The sequence below is a fragment of the Terrapene carolina genome, unplaced genomic scaffold (assembly GCF_002925995.2).
Source record: "Terrapene carolina triunguis isolate 2854851 unplaced genomic scaffold, T_m_triunguis-2.0 Scaffold69, whole genome shotgun sequence".
Taxonomy (NCBI): domain Eukaryota; kingdom Metazoa; phylum Chordata; order Testudines; family Emydidae; genus Terrapene; species Terrapene triunguis.
In genome coordinates, this window is record NW_020664420.1 from 52677705 (window position 1) to 52697144 (window position 19440).

General features: G+C 47.2%; 2 protein-coding genes across 3 annotated transcripts in view; one reads left to right on the forward strand and one right to left on the reverse strand.

Annotated features, from left to right (window-relative positions):
* Nucleotides 1-2822: 2822 nt before the first annotated feature.
* GPR150 (G protein-coupled receptor 150) lies at nt 2823-4297 on the reverse strand. The gene is given in 2 exon segments (XM_024206621.2): nt 2823-4169; nt 4172-4297. Coding segments are annotated over 2 exon segments (1473 nt in total).
* A 14374-nt stretch (nt 4298-18671) lies between these two features.
* The window catches only part of RFESD (Rieske Fe-S domain containing), a 2910-nt gene continuing 2141 nt past the window's right edge, over nt 18672-19440 (forward strand). The window contains exons 1-2 of one of the 2 annotated variants that reach the window (XM_024206803.1): nt 18672-18865; nt 19208-19367. The gene's annotated coding sequence lies outside the window, so the exon portion shown is untranslated. Of the gene's footprint in view, nt 19368-19440 lie in introns of both variants that reach the window. The other variant, XM_029910949.1, reaches the window with a different exon arrangement.

Sequence of the window (19440 nt, forward strand, 5' to 3'; positions counted from 1 at the left end):
ACCAAGTAACAGTTCTGTAGCAAAACCAATGAAACAGTGAACACGCAACTGGAATCCTAGCATACATTAGCCTTTCCCCCACTAGAACTTCCCACTGTGGCTAACACCAGTGCAGCTCCACAGGTGAGAGCGCTCAAGTGTGGACAAACTGCCACTGTTTTTTTTTAAACAACTGCATAATTTATATTCCATCTCAGCAGTGTTAGACAAGTGTTAAAAGTGGCAGTTGGAACCTTGTATCAGAGGGGTAGCCGTGTTAGTCTGAATCTGTAAAAAGCAACGGAGGGTCCTATTGGACCCTCAGTTGGAACCTTGTCTATATTAGTGCTCCCACCATCATTACCACAACAGAGCTGTGTATAGTGGCCTCCTCGTGGCCAGGCATGGCATAGCAGCTCTCCTTCATTCTGGCACCCTCTACCGACAGTCATTGTGTTAGTCTCTCTTCCAGGGGAAAACAGGCCCTCACACTACACCAAATTTCAGCTCCTGGACCCTGTAACTTGCAGCCAAGGTCAGTACGGTCCCACTCTTTGCTGCTGTTTCCCCGGTCTTCTTACCCAGCCTCTCTCAGGCTGTCTTCCCCACAACTTCTGTGGGTTGACCCTTCTTTCAGGGCTACGATCCCTGGCTTATTTTCCCCACCCCAGGTTTCCTCCCCACCACTTCTCTGTTCCTTGGAAATAACTACACCATCCCTTACTACAGCCCACTTCTGCTCTCAATTTCCTATAACCAGCTTGCTCTTACCAAACTGGCTTCATGATCAGTTAAGCCTAGTTCTTCCTCCAGGAGCAGCCAGGTAACATAATTAGCCTCTCAGGCCCACATAAATCCTTTCAGGGCCTGTGTGGGGTTCACACACCATTACACACCATTTATGTGGTAGCAACAGTGTGAAGCTTTAGGAGGGAAACAGACTAGACACAGCCTAAACAAGTTAAAACTTGTGTTCAAAATTACCACCTTTTGACCCCAGCAGTATAGGAACGTGATTCTAAGGCCTCTCTACACTACAATTCCAATGAAGTTATGAGAACCAGTAACTATGTAGCTCCCAGTTGTAGCATCAAGTCCAATTATGGAATACCGTTCAGGTTTCATCTACAGGAATCAAGTTGTCACTATGTTACAGGACAACTCTTGTTATCCCTGGGTCTCAGAATTCTGTTGCAATTATAGTAAAGATGGAACCCAATACAGTTCTAACATGTTAGTATGTTGATGTATATACCATGATGTATTGTGCCATATGATACACAATTCACATTCAACTCAATAGGAGTTTTACCTAGCTATCTGAAAACAGGATGTAGCCCTGTGTTTCACTTTATTTGTAGTGTGAACAGGGCCCAAAAGGGCATCTAAAAATATTCAATATTAGCCAAATCCTAAACAATAGGAGGAGGGAGCCAATTATCTCATTAAATGAGCTCTATATTACTGTTCCTTAGGCAGGCATATAAAGAAATTTTAGAAGACCTTTGGCTTTTGCAAGGTGTGTTTTGTACATGTAGATTTCCATTACACTCTGCCCACACAGCCCACTGACTCAGTCTTCATTGCCGATTATTAACACATTCAGCAGCTCATCCTACAGAGTCCAGCCAGACTGAAACAAAATGGAACCATTACTTTTAAATTGTTTCTTTAAACAAAATGTCACTTCATATACTCATTGATTTTATTTACAAATGGTTTACCACTAAGTCCACAGAGTGCAACAAAAAGATTCAGAAGGCTTTGTAAAGGTTACAAATATAGAGCTATTCATATGTACAACATTCAGTCAGTTTGCATAGCAACAGCAGCCCTGCTGATTTTTGCACTCTTCTCCTGTAAAAAAAAAAAAGACTGAAAACACAAAGGACAATGCTATGGTTAAGGACATTAAAACTGTTATGGTGCAGAAAAACACCTCATAATACAGAGCCTTATCCTGGCTAGTTTTCAGGAGGCTTTCAGTCAAAGACTTTCTGAAATTCCTTCCTGCCTATACATATCTGTATATAATTGTAAATTACTGGTGCTGGTTTGAAAACCCTAACTTTGAGCCCCACATCCCTAAGGAACAAGGAGGCAGCTAGTTCAGTTGTAATAAAAATATTAAAGATGCAAAATACATAGTTCAGTTTCTATAAACCACATTACATCTAGTCATCACATGGCTACAAAGAGTGATGGAATGAGGCTTGTTCTCCCTGCTTGGTTAGGGAATTGAATTTCTGTCATCACATGACCACAGAGATCAGTGTCTTGGGAGCATTTTGAACATGTAAGGAGCCTCTCACCAGAGTTAACTTTAAACCCCATATTTGTCCTTATTCAAACTCTGGAAAAGAAAGAAGGGAAAGTTGGAGAGATGATTGAGAGGACGGGGTATGGGAGAGAGACAGGAAGAAGTGGCAGAAGATTAACTTGGCAGAAAAGTAATGGGAAGAGAGAAAGGCATGTGCGGGAATGATGGGGGGGGGGTGTTGGTGAAGGACAGGCTGGGGTGATGACGGGGCACTGGGCCAAGGAGGATGTTAAACCATATCAAGTATCAGGGGGTAGCCGAGTTAGTCTGTATCCACAAAAACAACAAAGAGTCCGGTGGCACCTTAAAGACACTTCTTCAGATGTACTTTTCACTCCATGCATCTGAAGAAGTGGTTTTTTACCCACGAAAGCATATGCCCAAATAAATGTTAGTCTTTAAGGTGCCACCGGACTCCTTGTTGTTTTTAAACGATATCGTTCTCTGCCCTCGGTGGCCTGTTGCTTGCTCCTGCTGGTGGGTGCCGCTTGGGGGCTCTGTCCCCCACCCCCAGAAAGGCTGATTAGAAGCCGCTCTCACAGGCGGAGGTGTCCTCAGGCTCCCGGGGGCCTGAGCCGGGCGGCTGTACTGGGGTGCAGAACGCGGCGCGCTGCGCTCCGGGGGGCGGCCCGTCCTTCGGGCGGTGTCTGTGCGGGGCGCGGTGGTTCGGCCGGCGGCGGGGCTCCCCCTCGGGGCCGGGGCAGCAGCAGGTCGGGCCGGGTCCCGCACTGCAGAGGCTCCTCTGCAGACGGCGCGCCCAGGGCCGGTGGCTCTGGAAGAGCAGATAGGCGTAGGGGTTCAGCGCGCTGTTGGTTACCGCCACGATGCCGAGCGCGGCCCGCGCCTCCCGCAGCCCGGCCGCGGCCGGGGCCTCCCCGCCCGGCCCGAAGGCCATGCTGAGCTCCAGCACGAAGCGGGGCAGGCGACAGAGCGCGAACAGGGCGATCAGCACCAGCGTCAGCTGGAGCGTCTTGACCCGAGCCCGAGGCATGGGGCAGCTGGCGGCCGGCAGCCTCAGCAGCAGGGGCCGTGCGGCCGGCCGCCCCCGGCGGCGGCCGCTGCCGCCTTCCCCCCGCGCCGCCGGCGGCTTCTCCTCCTGGGCGGCCCAGAGGGCGAGGAGGATGCGGCCGTAGGCCCAGCACAGGAGGCTGACGGGCGCCAAGAAGCCGGTGGCGGCCCCGTACACGCCGTAGGCCTGGCCGTGCCAGCGCGGCAGCTGCTCGAAGATGCTGAGGCAGCGGCTGCCCCCGGGGCGGGAGGCGAGTCTGAAGACGAAGGCCTGGGGCAGGGCGAGCAGCAGCGCCAGCAGCCAGCCCAGCGCGGCCAGGGCCCGGGCGGGCAGCGGCGGGTCCGCCGGCCGCCTCACCACGTGGTGCCGCTCCATGGCGATGAGCACCAGCACGTTGGACGAGGCCAGGAGGCCGGAGCCCTGCAGTAGCTTAAGCAGGCGGCAGGCGGCGTCCCCCGCTGGCCAGGCGGCCCCCAACAGCTCCGCCGCCAGATGCGAGAGCAGGGCCAGCCCGCAGCCGTAGAGATCGGCCAGCGCCAGGTGGGCGATAAGGAAGTCCATCTTGCGCCGCCGCCTGCCCCGGCCGCAGCAGCCACAGCAGCAGAGGCGATGCAGCACCAGGCAATTGCCCAGCAGCCCCAGCAGCAGGATGGCGGTCGCGGAGATCACCCGCACCTGCCGGCTAAGGGAAGGCCAGCGCCGGTCCCCGGGGGAGGAGGAGAGATTCAGGCTCCAGCCTGGCTGCAGGGCACTCGAGAGGTTGAGTACCGGGGACAATCCGTCTAGGCTGAAAGGATCTCCCATGGCTCCTCGCAGAGTCCCAGCAAATGGGTGGCTGGGGTCTTGTGCAGGGCAATCTCGGGGTCCCGGGCTCTCAGCGGCCCCGTCCCTGCACGCCTCCCGGCTCGACTCTGCTCTTTGGGATACAAACTTTCTTGGGAAGCAAGAGAAAGGATTGCGCTACTGATGAATGCGCTTCCCGGCGGCATATATAGGGGCTTTGCCTGTCATCTGGCACACAGAGAGGGTGGGCTGTGCATACACACCGCAGCTAGCACGCCTATTATCTCCCCACCCAGCAACTATCTCCCCCACCCCCCGAACCAAACAGCCAATTTCTCCCGTACCACCTACTTAGGAACGCCTTCCCCTACCAAGCAATTAGCTCCTCACCCCACCCTAACAAAGCAACAATAGTAACCCCAACAACACAGTCTCCCCACCCCCAGATCCAGGCGCAACCATCTCCCCGCATCCCTGCAGTTTAGCAACAATCTCAATTCCCAACACCTGAACCAAGCAACAGTACCCCGTCCCCTCCCATCCGATAATGAAACAGCTATGGCCCTCACCCGGCCCATACAATACGCCCCCCGCCTCCATTTCCTCTCCAGCCCTTAACCAAAGTCTTTATTAACGTACCGGCGGTGAACAGATCCGTGCGCGGTCCAAAGTGCGCGCAACACACCTTCACGCTCTCGCTGCCCTGCATCACTCAATGCCATTTCCACCTATGAGGTCTGTGCTAAGGACTCTGCAGTAAGAGGAAAGGAATCTCGGACGGAGACAGCTCAGGCATCTGACCCGGGTCTTTAAACTGCGGGGAAATTTCAAAAGTCTTTCATACCAGACAAAATAAAAGGATTCTCAGTCCTGGGCTGTGTGTTGTTATTACACAGCCCTGAGCGCAGCGTAAACACGAGGAAGCGCTAAAGAAATCAGAAGTAAAGGGTAATGTGGCATCTTGTTTTAATCAAAACAAAATGACGCTAAAGCTGTTCACGAGTCCCATTTAACAGAATGCAGCCTGTTGAGCTTGCATTCTGTATGTAGTTAGTGTCGTTTCCTGATGAGATATTAATCATCACCACATTGTACTTCGATGGCAATGCTTTATTCGGGCATCTTTCAAAATATTTTCTTTTTTTCAACAGCAGCTCCTCCCCTTGGTATGATATGAAATATTAACCTAGAAGAGTAGGAAATTGAAAGATTTTATATAAATGACCTATTACTCATGTGAACTGGTTTGTGTTTTGATTCAAAGAACAAATCTCTTCCTTACACCCAATCTCTTTTAATAAAATTTCCACCAGATGGCACTTGGCTGCAGGGACGCCTCCATTCAACATAAGATAAAGTGACTCAGAAAATGCTAAAGAAAGGAGCCAAGTTCTTCATAAACTATTGAGAACAAATGAAATAACACAATCAGTTTAAAGTAAAGGGGGGAAATAACCTTCCTCCTTTTGACTCAAAGTGTTTACTTAATCTAATTGATTATACTTAGCCTTTTGACTCTCGGAGATTAATCTGATTGCATCCTACAGGAGCTGGGAAATTGTGGGTTTGGGATGGATGTCCACTCTTTGATAACTAGATACTGCCTTAGGAAATCACATCATTTTTTCAGCATGTATTTAGATTTTTATTGGTGCCCCGATCCCATCCCCTGCATGCTATTCACAGAGATAGGTGTACATATTTCATAGTCTGAAAAATAGACCTAAAGCTCTTCAAAGATAGACACAGATAAACAACAGTTTGGGCCAAGTGAAAAAAGAAATGTCCTTTCAGTCATGAGGTGCCATCCATTTTCTTTTCAAAGTACATGAAAAGTAAAAGTCTTGAATAAACAAGAATAGCACCACCATATTTGATCCAAATGGCTTCTATACTTACACTGCCCACATGATTCAAATTAACCTGATAGTCAAAGGACATAAAAGAATATTGTAGCTATGCTGCAGATGAACACTGTAATCAAGGGTCCTATCGTATGTGGGCCACTGACTTCAAGGCCTGTTGAGGGCACTCCACCCATTGCCCATCGCCCCCAGTGAGAGAAAGTGTCGGGTAATTCAGTTGTACAGTACCCAACCAGGCGTCAGGTGCAAACTGCACTTGGAAATAGGAACCTATCTAAGACCATTCTGCAAAGAGCAGGAAGGGGTCTGAACTGGATGAGCATCCCAATGTGAGAAAATGCTGTGAATTATCAATCATGGGAAGATCCAACCTGTCCCAGTCAGAGAGAAAGTTGTCCACTTGCTTCCTCTCAGGTGCTATTCAACTAGTTAATTTTACTGACAGTAGCTTTGCTTCTGTTATTTCCTGTACATGTAGCATGTGGTTAATGAGACAGTTAAATGCTCTTCAGGTTCGGTGAGTGTTATAATTAAGGGGTACATTCATAGTTAACTCTGAAGCCCCTGGGAGGAAGGGGTTGTATAATTAATTACCTCCTCCTAGTTGGATGATAAATTATCTGTGAGCATATGACCTGTGAGAGGTTACTGCTACCTTTCTGTGCTGGGGAATTTATTACATGTACACCACTACTCTACGGGGCACTAAATAGTTTTCGAACATTTCAAATATATACTGTACCAGTAAAATGGTAAGAAGTTTATTTGGCTTTGTAAAATGTTTAGGTGTAATTAAAAATAACTCATTAGTAGATCAATACAAAGCTTATCAGATGCATACATGGAAATAAAATGGCCTAGTATCAAGGAGTATTACCAATTATGGTAAAAGAGCTCACTAGTGTGCTAATTTTTAAAAGAACAGGGTTTGAAACCATTACTGTCAGGAGATTTCCCACAAGATCTGGATCTTAACAAGCAGGCTGGATTGATTTAAATAAAAGGGATTTAAAGCACCATTTTCAATCCTGATTAAAATCAGCAAGCAGGAAACTGTGACTAAAAACATGGATTTTAATCATGTTTTGCATTTTACTTTTTTCCTAAAGAAAGGTTGATTCTCATTAGTTGGTAACCATTAATTTAATGGTTCATTTGATTTGCAACTAAATATAGCTAAATTTGGTGCTTCTTTTTGCTAACTAGGAGTATACACTCTATTTATACACATTTATTTAAGCAGTTGTATAGCTTAACTTACATTTATTCAGATACTTAATTTTTGCATTTTTATTATATTAGAAAATGGTGAATGATGCATTTCTTATTTATTAGATGATTAATTTTTGATTTGTGATTTGTGTCAGGCTCTATTCAATTAAAAATGCACAAAAGCAGTATTTTAATATTTTAAAATTAAATAAAACTACCTTAAATGTGCTGAATACATAAGACTTTTTTTATATATAAAAGTTTATCAATACATCCTTTGCTTTGAAAACTAACTGATTTATTAAACAATGGAGTATTACGTGTAGTTAGTGAATTGAATGGATTATTTCTGATCTCTATGGCCCTGGTCCACAGAGGTACTTTGACACTTAAGTCTTGAGTTTAGGTGCTTAAGTCCTAGTTTTAGGCTCCGTTGTGATTCACAAAACTCCTGACAAAGCCTGTTGTCACCTAGATAATTCACTAGCCGCCTAAGTTTTCAGCGTAAAAGTTCCCTAGGAGCCTGTGTTCCTGCCTCTGGCTTGTGCACTGCTGCCTGGCTCTAAGTGTCCACCTAATCCCTTGAGCAATCCATGAACTGTGGAATACAAGCAGATAAACACCAATCTCGCATGCAGGGCCCAATCCACTAAGCATACTCAGAGGTGCCTGCCTAGATCAGGACCCATTCAAAATCTGTCTGGAGGAAGAGGTGCCACCGCTGTCACCCACCTTATAACTTTCAGCACAGTGATTAGAGCACTTAACTGGGATGTGGAGACCCAGATTCAGTTTCCCCTTCTGCCTGAAAGGGAGCAAGAATTTGAAGAAGGGGTCTTCTACTCCTCAGGAGAGTGCCCTACCACTGAACTATGGGATATTCTGATGTGGGGATGCTACATATACAACTAAAGGCCACCAGGCATTCGCCCCTCCTGACCCACCACTGCACCTTCTCCTCCGGCCATTTTGTGTGTAGGCAGGTGTCTAACTCATTCTCACAAAAAACTACTTAGGAGCCTAAGCCACCTGACTCCAGGAGACAGGTTTCCATTCATGGATTGCTAAGCAGAGATAGGCACCTTCCTGCAGCCTAGATGTAGGTGTCTATCTCTGTGAGGGGAGAGGTGTGACAATCAGGGTCCAGATACCCCAAGGGGAGAAGAGGAGGTTTAAACTCTAAAAATGACCATTTAAACCAAATGATTGCATACTGTATTATTGTACTATAAACCTAGTGTATCAGGTAAGTCTTTTGTGAAACTTACAATGTTCTGAACTTGATGGTTATGAAATATTTATAACAGACTGTGGTGGTAAATGTATGCATTTGTGTATATAGAAAACTGTGCTCATAATCAGTACTACACCTCACAGCAAAGCAGTGAGCAGTCAAGCAGGGAGGGGCACCACCAAAACCAGTTATTTACATAAAACCAGCTTCAAATAACTATCCATTGTCAAACCCAGCAGAAAACAACAATGAACCATTACAGGTAATGGAAATACACTGAGACAACTTGAAATTGAAAAGAACATCCCAGCTCTGAAGCCAATAGGGAATTTCCCCACGCTGAATAACCAAGAGTAACCATAGACTGTGGGCATGTCTATACTACAAAGTTAAGTTGATGTAAGGTAGCTTACACCGACCTAACTATGGACGTGTACACACTGCAATGTTCCTCCACCGCTTTAACACGCCTGCTACACGGACCTAATAAAACTGCCTGGATGAGAGGCATAAAGCATATTGCAATGTACTTAGAGAAATGCGGTGTCAGTGTAGATGCTACGTGGCTTACGTTGCCGTAAGGGGCCTCCAGGAGGTGTCCTACAATGCACACCATGACCACTCTGATTACATTTTGAACTCTGCTGCCCTGCAGCCAGATACACAGGTGAATGCCCCTCCCCCTTTAAAGCCCCAGGAAGTTTTGAAATTGTTCTTCCTGTTTGCTCGACATGGAGAGCAACTGCCCAGCTGAGCATGCCGCCTCCACGCAGCAAACTCACTCCTGCCTGGAGCACGGGAGGTAGTGAATCTCCTGGGTCTGTGGGGAGAGGAATCTGTGCAGCTACAACTCCGCTCCAGCCACAGGAACTTTGATATCTATGGCCAGATTGCTCAGGGTATGGTGGAGAAGGGCTATGACAGGGACATGCTGTAGTGCCGCATAAAAATCAAGGAGCTGAGGCAGGTGTACCAGAAGGCAAGGGAGGCAAATGGTCGCTTTGGTATAGAGCTGCAGACATTCTTCTTCTACAGGGAGCTTTGGCAGTGACCCCATCTCCACTGCTAAGAGCCCCTTGGATACTTCGGGAAGGCTGGAGTCACTGGCCGCGAGAGTGAACCCAGAGGATGACCTGCTGGACGAGGAAGTGGAGGCAGAGGAGGATGGGGGACAGGCAACAGGGTGATCTGGTGGTGTAGTGAGCCAGGACCTCTTTTTGACTCCTGGACAATCTAGCCATTCCCAGCAGTCCAGCACTGGCAAGCCTGATGCAGGGGAGGGAACCTCTGGTAAGTACTCATTCTGCTTCAATAATGCAGGGAACCATCTGCTCATGTTCTTCTTTTTTAAGCAGGCTACACGAGGTAGTGAATAACCAACACAGGAACAGTTTCTATCTGCTTCTCATTCCCCTCTACAGCTAGGGAGAGGGGACCTCACGGAAAAATTTGTTTATGCACACTGGGATGTCCCATGAATCCTCCATAGAGATCTCGAGGTTGATCTCCAATCCTCTGCTGAAGGTTTCTTGGGAGGGCTGCCTTATTTCTTCCCCCATGATATGAAACTTTGCCACACCACTCAGTGATTAGTTCAGCAGGCACGATAGCAGCACACAGGGCAGCAGTATACAGTCCTGGTCTGCAGCCACATGCATGCAGGAGCTGGACCCTTGCAGCCTTGGTTAATCTCGGGAGTGATATATCAGCTGCAGTCACCCCTGCCTGTGGAAAACAGTGCCATTATTCAGTACAGTAGCCCTATGCACTGGTACTGATACCCTCATGGCTACATCACGCCATTGTCCCAACTCACCCCCGCCCGGGCCGTACTCACCATGGCTGGGACTACCACTGTGCTGTGTGAGTGCCAATGGAAAGTGAGAAAGATGTGTTTGTTACTTGTTTGGGTCAAGGGCAAAAGTACACTGACAATAACACCTCTGTTATTGTTTCTTTAGCAGCTGCAGATGTGTCTGTGACTCTCCCACACAGCAGCGGAGCGCCTCACCCAGCTAAAGAAAAGAAACTGGAGAAGTAAGGAAGAAATGTTTAAGGAGGTGCTGCAGGCGTCTGGTGCTTCGAATTGTGAGCAGAGAGCACGGAGTGAGGCAATCAGTGACAGATTGCGGAGGGATAGTCAGGATAGGAAATGGGCAGGAATAGATGATAACACTGCTCAGGGAGCAGACAGACATGTTGCGGTTCCTGATTGAACTTCAGTCTGAACACATCCGTGCCTGCCTCCCTCTGCAGCCCATACAGAACTGCCTTCCTGCACCTTCCCACAACAGCCCCCTCCCCCGTTCCTCCTTTCCTCTGAGGCCTCAGCAGCACAGTGACAGCTGGACATACACCCAGCTCTGAGAACCTCACTGGCAAATATGCTTGGGAATTTCCTGTTCCTTCCCCTTTAAAGATACTTTTCCCTGTGTGTATGAAGTTTATGTAACCAATACATAAATATGTTTGCATGGGTGTGGAATAAAACTGAATTTATGGAAAGTGAATGAATCTTTATTATTATCCAACGTATGGTGACTACTGCTAACATTCAGAGACAATACCAATAGGTGCATTTGTAGTGTTATATTAGCACACACAGAAACATGCCAAGGGAGGCACGAGTCGTCTATGCAGATGGCCCATTCTTAAAATGCTCTTTCAAAGCCTCCCTGATCAGAATAGCTCCCCATTGAGTCTCCTTCACAGCCCTGGTATCTGGCTCAAAAGCAGCAGACAGCCGCTCCACCTCCACACTCCACCCCTGGGGAAACTTCTCCTCCTTTGATTCACATATATTATGAAGGACACAGCAGGCAGCTATAACCAGGGGGATATTTTCCTCACTGAGATCTAACCTGCGAAGGAGACAGCGCTAGCGCCTCTTTAAGTGACCAAAGGCACATTCAACAGTCATTCTGCGCCTGCTGAGCCTGTTGTTGAAGTGCTCCTTGCTGCTGTCAAGGTGGCCAGTGTACAACTTCAAGAGCCACCGGTGCAAGGGGTAGGCCGGGTCTTCCAGGATTACTATTGGCATTTCCACATACCCAATGGTAATCCTCTGTTCTGGAAAGAAAGTCCCTGTTCATGTTCGTCATGTTCATCAGGCACCTTCCTTGATCAGCCTGCGTTGATGTCAGTGAAATGACCCTGGTGATCCATTAGCGCTTGCATGCCATAGAAAAGTAGCCCTTTCTGTTGATGTACTCCATCTCAAGGTAGTCTGGAGCCGAAATGGGGATATGTGTGCCATCTATCACCCCACCGCAATTAGGGAATCCCACTGCTGCAAAACCATCCGTTATTTCACGCACATTGCCCAGAATCACAGTCCTTTGTATCAGGAGGCAATTAATGGCCATGCACACTGGCATCACTACAACCCCCACAGTGTATTTCCCCACTCCAAACTGATTCGCAACTGATTGGTAGACGTCTGGCGTTGCCAGCTTCCACACAGCGATCGCCACTTGCTTGTCCACTGTTAGTGCAGCTTTTATTTTGGTGTCCCTGCACTGGAGGGTTGGGGCAAGCTCTGCATACAGTTTCAGGAAGGTGGCTTTGTGGATCCAAAAGTTCTGCAGCCACTGCTTGTCATCCCATATCTGCATAACAATGTGATCCCACCACTCAGAGCTTGTTTCTCAAGACCAGGACTGATGGTCCACTGTGTGCAGCTGCTCTGTGAATGCTAACAGCAATCTTGAATTGTTTCTGTCCATGACACAAAACAGGGCAGATACCATGGCAGCAGCAGCATCAGAGTCACAGCTCATGAAATACTACAATAAAGGATCAGGCGTGTTGCCAATCATAATGCTCATCACAATACTGGAGAGCAGTGCAGGATCCATGCTTTCTGACAGAGATGGTGGGCAGACAGTTTACAGGGGCTGTTGAAAAGCAGTGTAAAATGTACTAGGAAGATCATGGAATGATGGGATGGAGAAAGCTGCATCATAGGACACTGAGCCTGCTGCCATGAAGCATTGCAAACCCATCCCAGAATGCCCTGCGGCAGATAGTGGCCAGTTGCACAGTGGGATAGCTAACCACAGTGCACTGCTCTTTGTGTTGATGCAAGAGCTGTTCATGTGGACACAAGGAGCATAGCTTGGACATGCACCAGCAGTTTAATTACAGCGGTGGCTGTACATCAACGTAACTTAAGTCGACTTAACTCTGTAGTGTAGACATGCTGTGAGAGAGAGAAAAAAAGGAAAAAGCCTGTTAAAAGCAGGCTTGGAACGGAAGTTTATCCAGAACTTGAGGGACAGTCTCAACTCTTGAGGGACAGTCTTGACTCTTAAGGTGGGAAGCTGTTCATGAATGCTGGATCCTTCCTTTAGCTAGGAATACTCTGGAAAACTGTTTTAAGGCAATAGATAACTTAATAACATAAGAACAGCCATACTGGGTCAGGCGAATGGTCCATCTAGCCCAGTATCCTGTCTTTTGACAGTGGCCTGTACTGGATGCTTCAGAGGGAATGAACAGAACAGGGCAATTTTGAGTGATTCATTCCATTGCCCAATCACAGCTTCTGACAGTCAGAGGTTTAGGGACACTTGAAGCATGGATTTGTGTCCTGTGACTATCTTGGCTAATAGCCTTTGATGGACCTATCCTTCATGAACTTATCTAGTTCTTTTTTTAACCCAATTATACTTTTGGCCTTCACAACATCCCATGGCAACAAGTTCCACAGCTTGACTATGCATTATGTAACGAAGTACCTCCTTTTGTTTGTTTTAAACCGCTATTAATTTCATTGGGTGACCACTGGTTCTTATGCTATATGAAGGGGTAAATAACACTTCCTGATTCACATTCTCCATATCATTAATAATTTTATAGATCTCTATCATATTCCCCCTTGGTCCTCTCTTTTCTAAGCTTTCAGCAGCTTCAGTCTTTTTAATCTCTCCTTGTAGGGGTATTCCATACCGGTAATCATTTTCATTGCCCATTTCTGCACCTTTTCTAATTCTAATATATCTTTTCTAAAATGAGGTAACCAGAACTGCATGCAGCATTCAAGGTGTAGGCATACCATGGATTTATATACTAGCATTATAATATTTTCTTTTTTATTATCTATCCCTTTTTTTATTATCTATTCCTTTCTTAATGGTTCCTAACATTCTGTTGGCTTTTTTGACTGCCGCTGCACAGAGTGGATGCTTTCAGAGTCACTGCAAGATCTCTTTCTTGAGTGGTAATAGCAAATTTAGACCCCATCACTTTGTATGGATAGCTGGGATTATGTTTTCCAATGTATATTACTTTGCACTTATCAACATTGAATTTCATCTGCCATTTTCTTTCCCCATCACCCAGTTTGTGAGATCCTTTTGTAACTCTTCACAGTCAGCTTTGGACTTAACTATCTTGAGTAATTTTGTATCGTCCACAAACTTTCTACATCACCATTTACCCCTTTTTCCAGATCATTTATGAATATGTTGAACAGCACCAGTCCCAATACAGATCCTTGGGAATGCCACTCTTTACCTCTCTCCATTGTGAAAACTGACCATTTATTCCTACCCTTTGTTTTCTTTGTATTAGACAAAGGATTTTATCTAATATAGAAGCATAAAGTCTGAGGTTGCATCTTTATATTTATTTCCTGTGTAACTTGTATAGGTTTGCTTTCCCTCACTATTTCATCTTTGAATCAGTGTTTTTTTCTCTTAAATAAACTTTTTATTTTCTTCCAAAGCAGATCTCTGGTTTTCAAACTGTGTGGACTGTGTGTGCCAAAGTAAGTGATATCTATGGGGCTGGTTTCATGCTTCCAGGTGTGACAAACCAGAGGGGAATGGTCCAAATGTCTGGTAATGGAGAATTACAATGAATTTGGGGTAGGGTTATCATACTTTGATCGGGGTTTTCCTGGACATTGCCTCTTTTTTTACCTTTCACCCTTGGTCCAGGTAGATTTTTCAAACAACAGGCAATGCCCGTGGGTTTTGCAGAACAATCATTGCAGCTCGGAAAGAGCCCCAATTGGTCTGCTTCCTGACTGGTCCCTCCCTGCATCCACAGCTGATTGGTCCATTCCCCTGCAGCCATAGCTGCTGGATCCCGCCTATCCAGGCCCTGGCTCCTAGCCCTGGGGAAGGGGTCCCACAGGGAGGCGCTGACTGATAGCTGGCACTGCGTCCTGGGCTTGAACCAGCTGCCCTGCCACCGGAACAGACACTGCCCCCCAACTCCAGTGTGTATTCCTGCCACAGATACCCCTTCCAGTACTCCCCAAATACTCCTCCCAGTACACACATACCCCTCCAGCATCCCCAGATACTCCCTAGTATACACCCGCCCAGCACCTCCCAAATACCCCTCCAGCACCTCCAACTATATGCCCCCTCCAGCTCCCCCAGCCCTCTGGCAGTGTCCTCTTTTTGGGAACCTGAAATATTGGTAACCTTAATCTGGGGAGACTCAGGACTGAAAGGCCTGATGGTGTCCCCCTGCATAGGTTAACAAGACTGGTGAGAGCCTGAGTGTGCTTGTGGGCTTGCTACTGGTGTCAAGAAATTGAACCATAACTGCACAGCACGAAGACCCCCAAAGTTACCGGGCAGGCAATGAGAAAACCTCTTACCAGTCCAAGTAGTCCCCAAAATGTGACAAGAGGTGCTTAGCACATACACCTTAGCATCTCTGACTGGCTAGTTTAGGTGTCTCCCTGCCTAGCTTTTGTGGATAGCATTCTACAGCACCTATTTCTCCATTTCATCTTATAGGGAGCCTCGGCATCTAACTCAGGCTTTGTGGATTGTGGTTTTGTTCCTGTGATTTTCTATGTGCCTAAAAGTTAAGCACCACAATGCTCTAAATCCCTTTGTGGATTTATCGAAATCCCTTTATGGATCTGGGCCTATCTCCTTTAAGGTTTTAGAATTAATAGATCTCATCCTCTAATTTTTATTCATAGATTGGAAGAGGAAAATAAGCTTTCCTATTTTTTCAGCTCCAAATTGGTTTCTTAACTTTGAATGAACTAGTCATTCATGTGAAATAGTTGACTAAATTGAAATGAAAAAAACTTCTCTGCATCTGCAGAAGAGGCCATTGCTATCAAAAGTTGGTTTAGTACTTCAGCAGACGCTAGTTCCAGGTACTTAGCCAATGACTTCCACCATTCAGGGGTTTGACTTTCTTTAAAATTTCAGGAGCAAATAGATCCTACTTCATATTTTTTTTTATTTAATTTACATTATGTCAATAAATTATAATAACCTATGTTAAGGCATAAACTTGTCAATTATATATTTAATTTTAAATAAGCTTATTTTGAAAAAAAAATAACCTGTATTCAATTTAAATTAAAAAAATCATTTTTATTTTATAAGTCCTCTATTTTTATCTACATTGGTAACAAATGTCTTTCGGAGAGTTTTTCACTTTATTATTGTAGCTGCATGTGAATCCAGTCATCATCATCAGCTATGAATGATGATAAATGTCTATCAGGGATGGTCTAGACAGTACTTGGTCCTGCCATGCGGGCAGGGGACTGGACTCGATGACTTCTCGAGGTCCCTTCCAGTCCTAGAATCTATGAATCTATGAAAGTTTCAAGTCTAAAGCTGAATTTCTAGGCTGTTAGCAGTAGGTGGCTTTGTCCCTCTTTCTTAAAGTAACATGTTCCAAGGGCCTTGATGCTGCAAATAGTGATGCACGTTCTTTATGCAGGTGAATAGTCCCAAGGACTGAAACTTGTCATCATTGACTTCAGTCGCCCTATCTACAGAACCCAAGAGTTGACCACCTGTACTGTCCGCATCAGTGAATTCAAATGAAATGGCCTGGTATTTACCGGGGGGCAGAGGACCAACCCACACCCTTAGGACAGGTCTGTCACTGCTGAAAGTAAGGAGAGGGGCTCACGTCTCCTACCGGCTGAACAGACATGGATAATGGCTCTTCCCCCCGGGCTTCTGGATGGCAGAAGTCTCCCCTCTGAATTTCTGCTCTTTCATCCCAAACGTTTTGGGAGCGAGCAGCGCCAGCAAAGGCTGCGCATACTGTGCTCCCCGCCCCACTGGCCAGATGCGACCCTCACATCTCCCTTCCGTGCCAGCCTCCAAAGCGCTCAGCGCGCAGTACTGAGCCTCCCCGCTAGGGGGCAATGGAGACTGGCTCCATCGCCGGGAATCCCTCGAGTCACGTGCAGGATATGCGCTCGTCACGTGTCACATGGAGCTCAGGGCTCCAATCGCCTGGTAGGTCTCTTGTCACGTGTTTCTTTGCGGCCCCTCTTTCGTGGAAGCACTTCTCGCCGGGAGTTGACTGGGTCGGTCGCGGCTGTTGGACCCACCCATGGGTGCGAAGGGGCTGGTTCTACCGGCGGAGAACGCTTTCTGTTATGCGACCTATCAGAGTCTGAGCGAGCGCGGTGCTTGCCGGAAGTTGTAGTCTCCCCAGCGGGGTGGGCCCTGAGGCTGGCTGCGGCGGCGCAGTGATGTCTCTTGGCCCGGCTGTGTGTGACGCTCATTGGAAGAGGGTCTGTCTGCACCGTAGTGACTGCTGGGATCCAGTGTGTGCTGAGGCGGCGCTGCCGTCACGATCTGTCAGCTCCTTCGGGTGCGCGCGTGACTCCCCACTTCCCCCCGCGCCGGCACAGAGCCCTGTTCGCTTTGCCAGCCGCTCCCTGCCGGGGGCTCGCGCCACAGCGAACACCAACGGCTCTTAAATATGGGGCTCGTGAGCCCTGTCGCGGCTGCGAACCGTGGGCCGAGCCCGGCCGGGAACGGATGAAGCGGGCTCTCCCCGGGTCCTTCCGCTTCGCTCGAGCCCCAACTGTACCGGCACCCTCCGGCCAGACCCAGAGAGCTCCCGCCCGCGCCCAGCCTGCTTCTCGCACTGAGCATGGGGCCCCGGAGGCTGTTGGATCGATAGCGCAGCCATGGCGCTCCCTGTTCTCTGCTAAGGCGGTGGGAGCCGGGGGCTGGGGCCACACTCCCCTGGGCCTGGCAGGGCTGCGCGGCAAGAGATGCAGGATGGAAACTTAAGGAGGGCGCGAGCCTGCCCGAGGAACGGCCAATAACTAGAGCGCCCATAGCGCCATGTGAGCGGCTGGTGGAGGGGGCAGCTGGCTCGGCCACTCCTCTTTCCGTAGCACTTCAGCGGCGGGGGTTAACTGAGAGCTGAGTGTTTTGAGGAGAGAGCTGCTGCTTTTGGCGGGGGCTAGGAAGCGCTCAGCCGGGCCCAGAGGATGAGGAGGAAGGATACCAGAGGAAGGCTGGGGTGGTTTTGATTAGGCTTCTGTCATGCGACGTGGAATCCCCCCTCTCTTAAGGAGACTGCCGCTCCCAGTGGGCAAGGCGCCTGCCTCCTCCTCCCATATGTCAGCTCTGTCAGAGCCAGAATATCCACTTCCAGCCAGTTTTTCCCATGCTCACCACCAGCTCCCAGCTGGTTTCAGCTGAGAGTGGCCATTAGTGGGCTGAAAAAAAGGGTCTAATTATAGCTTGCCCTTGGCAAGAATTCCCTTGTCTCTCTCCCTCAGTGCTAGAAACCCTTTGCCTGCCACAGTGCTTCTTAACAGGCTTCCTTCAGACTTTCTACTCAGATTCAAATTGTCAATCGCAAGGGCTTTCTTTGGCGGACCTGCGGTTTGTTGGGGCAGTTTTGGTCCTGCAGTTAATTGTAGGAGCATATGCTATTATTAACACATCAGCCTGATTGTGCCTCAAAACGACGTTTAGTATTTAAATGTTAGCACTTGCCCCAACTATTAAATGTGGGTGCAAAACATGCTAGCAAAATCAGGCTGAGCTGAAACCTTTTTAACTCGGAGTCAAATTTGGGTGCATGCCTACATTTAGACAACCAAATAAATGTGGCCTGATTGTCAGAGGTGTTGAGCAGCTAAAATTCCCATCAATCTTGGTGGGAGTTTTGGATGCTGATCATCATGCAGAATCAGGTCATTTATATTTAGGCACCTCAATGAGGATGAGAGTGCCTAATTGTAGGCACTGTATTTGAAAATTTTGGCCTGTGTGACTTGCTGAAGGTTACATATTAGAGATCAGGAGTTTACAGTTCCCAGTCTCATGATCAGAATATTTTGTACTATGCTTATTTACAAAGCAGGCTGTGAAAGAGAAGTGAGTAATTCTCAGGATATTGAGAACAGGAGTACTTGTGGCACCTTAGAGATTAACAAATTTATTTGAGCATAAGCTTTCGTGGGATACCCATGAAACCTTATGCTCAAATAAATTTGTTAGTCTCTAAGGTGCCACAAGTACTCCTGTTCATTTTGCAGATACAGACTAACACGTCTGCTACTCTGAAACCTCTCAGGATAATGCATTCCTCTGACTAATAATTACTATAAAATCTTAGCAAGAAATAGAAACATGGTATGAGCTGAAACAGAAATGGATGGGACTGCCTGAAGGAACTGTACTGCTATTTGATTTATGCATAATCAGCTGGTAAGTAGCCTGGAAAGTACCATGGTGTTTACACCAATCTGCAGAGGCTGTGACACACATATTTGATTTAGAATTATTTGTTTGCCATGTGTGAATGGCCATAGGAATGTTATAAAAAACCTTCTAAATGCTGTTTTAAATGAATGTGACTCCAAGATTCCTTCTGGAGAAGGCAGCTATGAGATAATTATAAGGAGTAAAGACGCAAACAACTCTACTCTTCTGTTATCAGCCCTGCAGCAGCCTTCCTCTTATCAGTTCTTGCAAAGTTCACTTCAGCCATGCTGTGTCCCACACAAAACCTGCCTTTTTGCTGTTCAGACCAGTTCCACTGTCTTTCAGAAAGCCTTTTTCAGTACAGAAGCACTTATCAGAGCTGATACATAGAGAACAGAGCAGGCCTGGATGTGATGGAGCTATAGAAGGGAACTGCACTCATTACTTCGCAACTTCATTTCTTCATCCATTCTTCATCTCTGTCATGCTCTAGTGTGGATCTAAGGTACTGATGTGACATTGCTTTTATCCCCTTTAGAGCTTGATTCTGTCCCATTTTGGTTACACCCCCCCCCCCC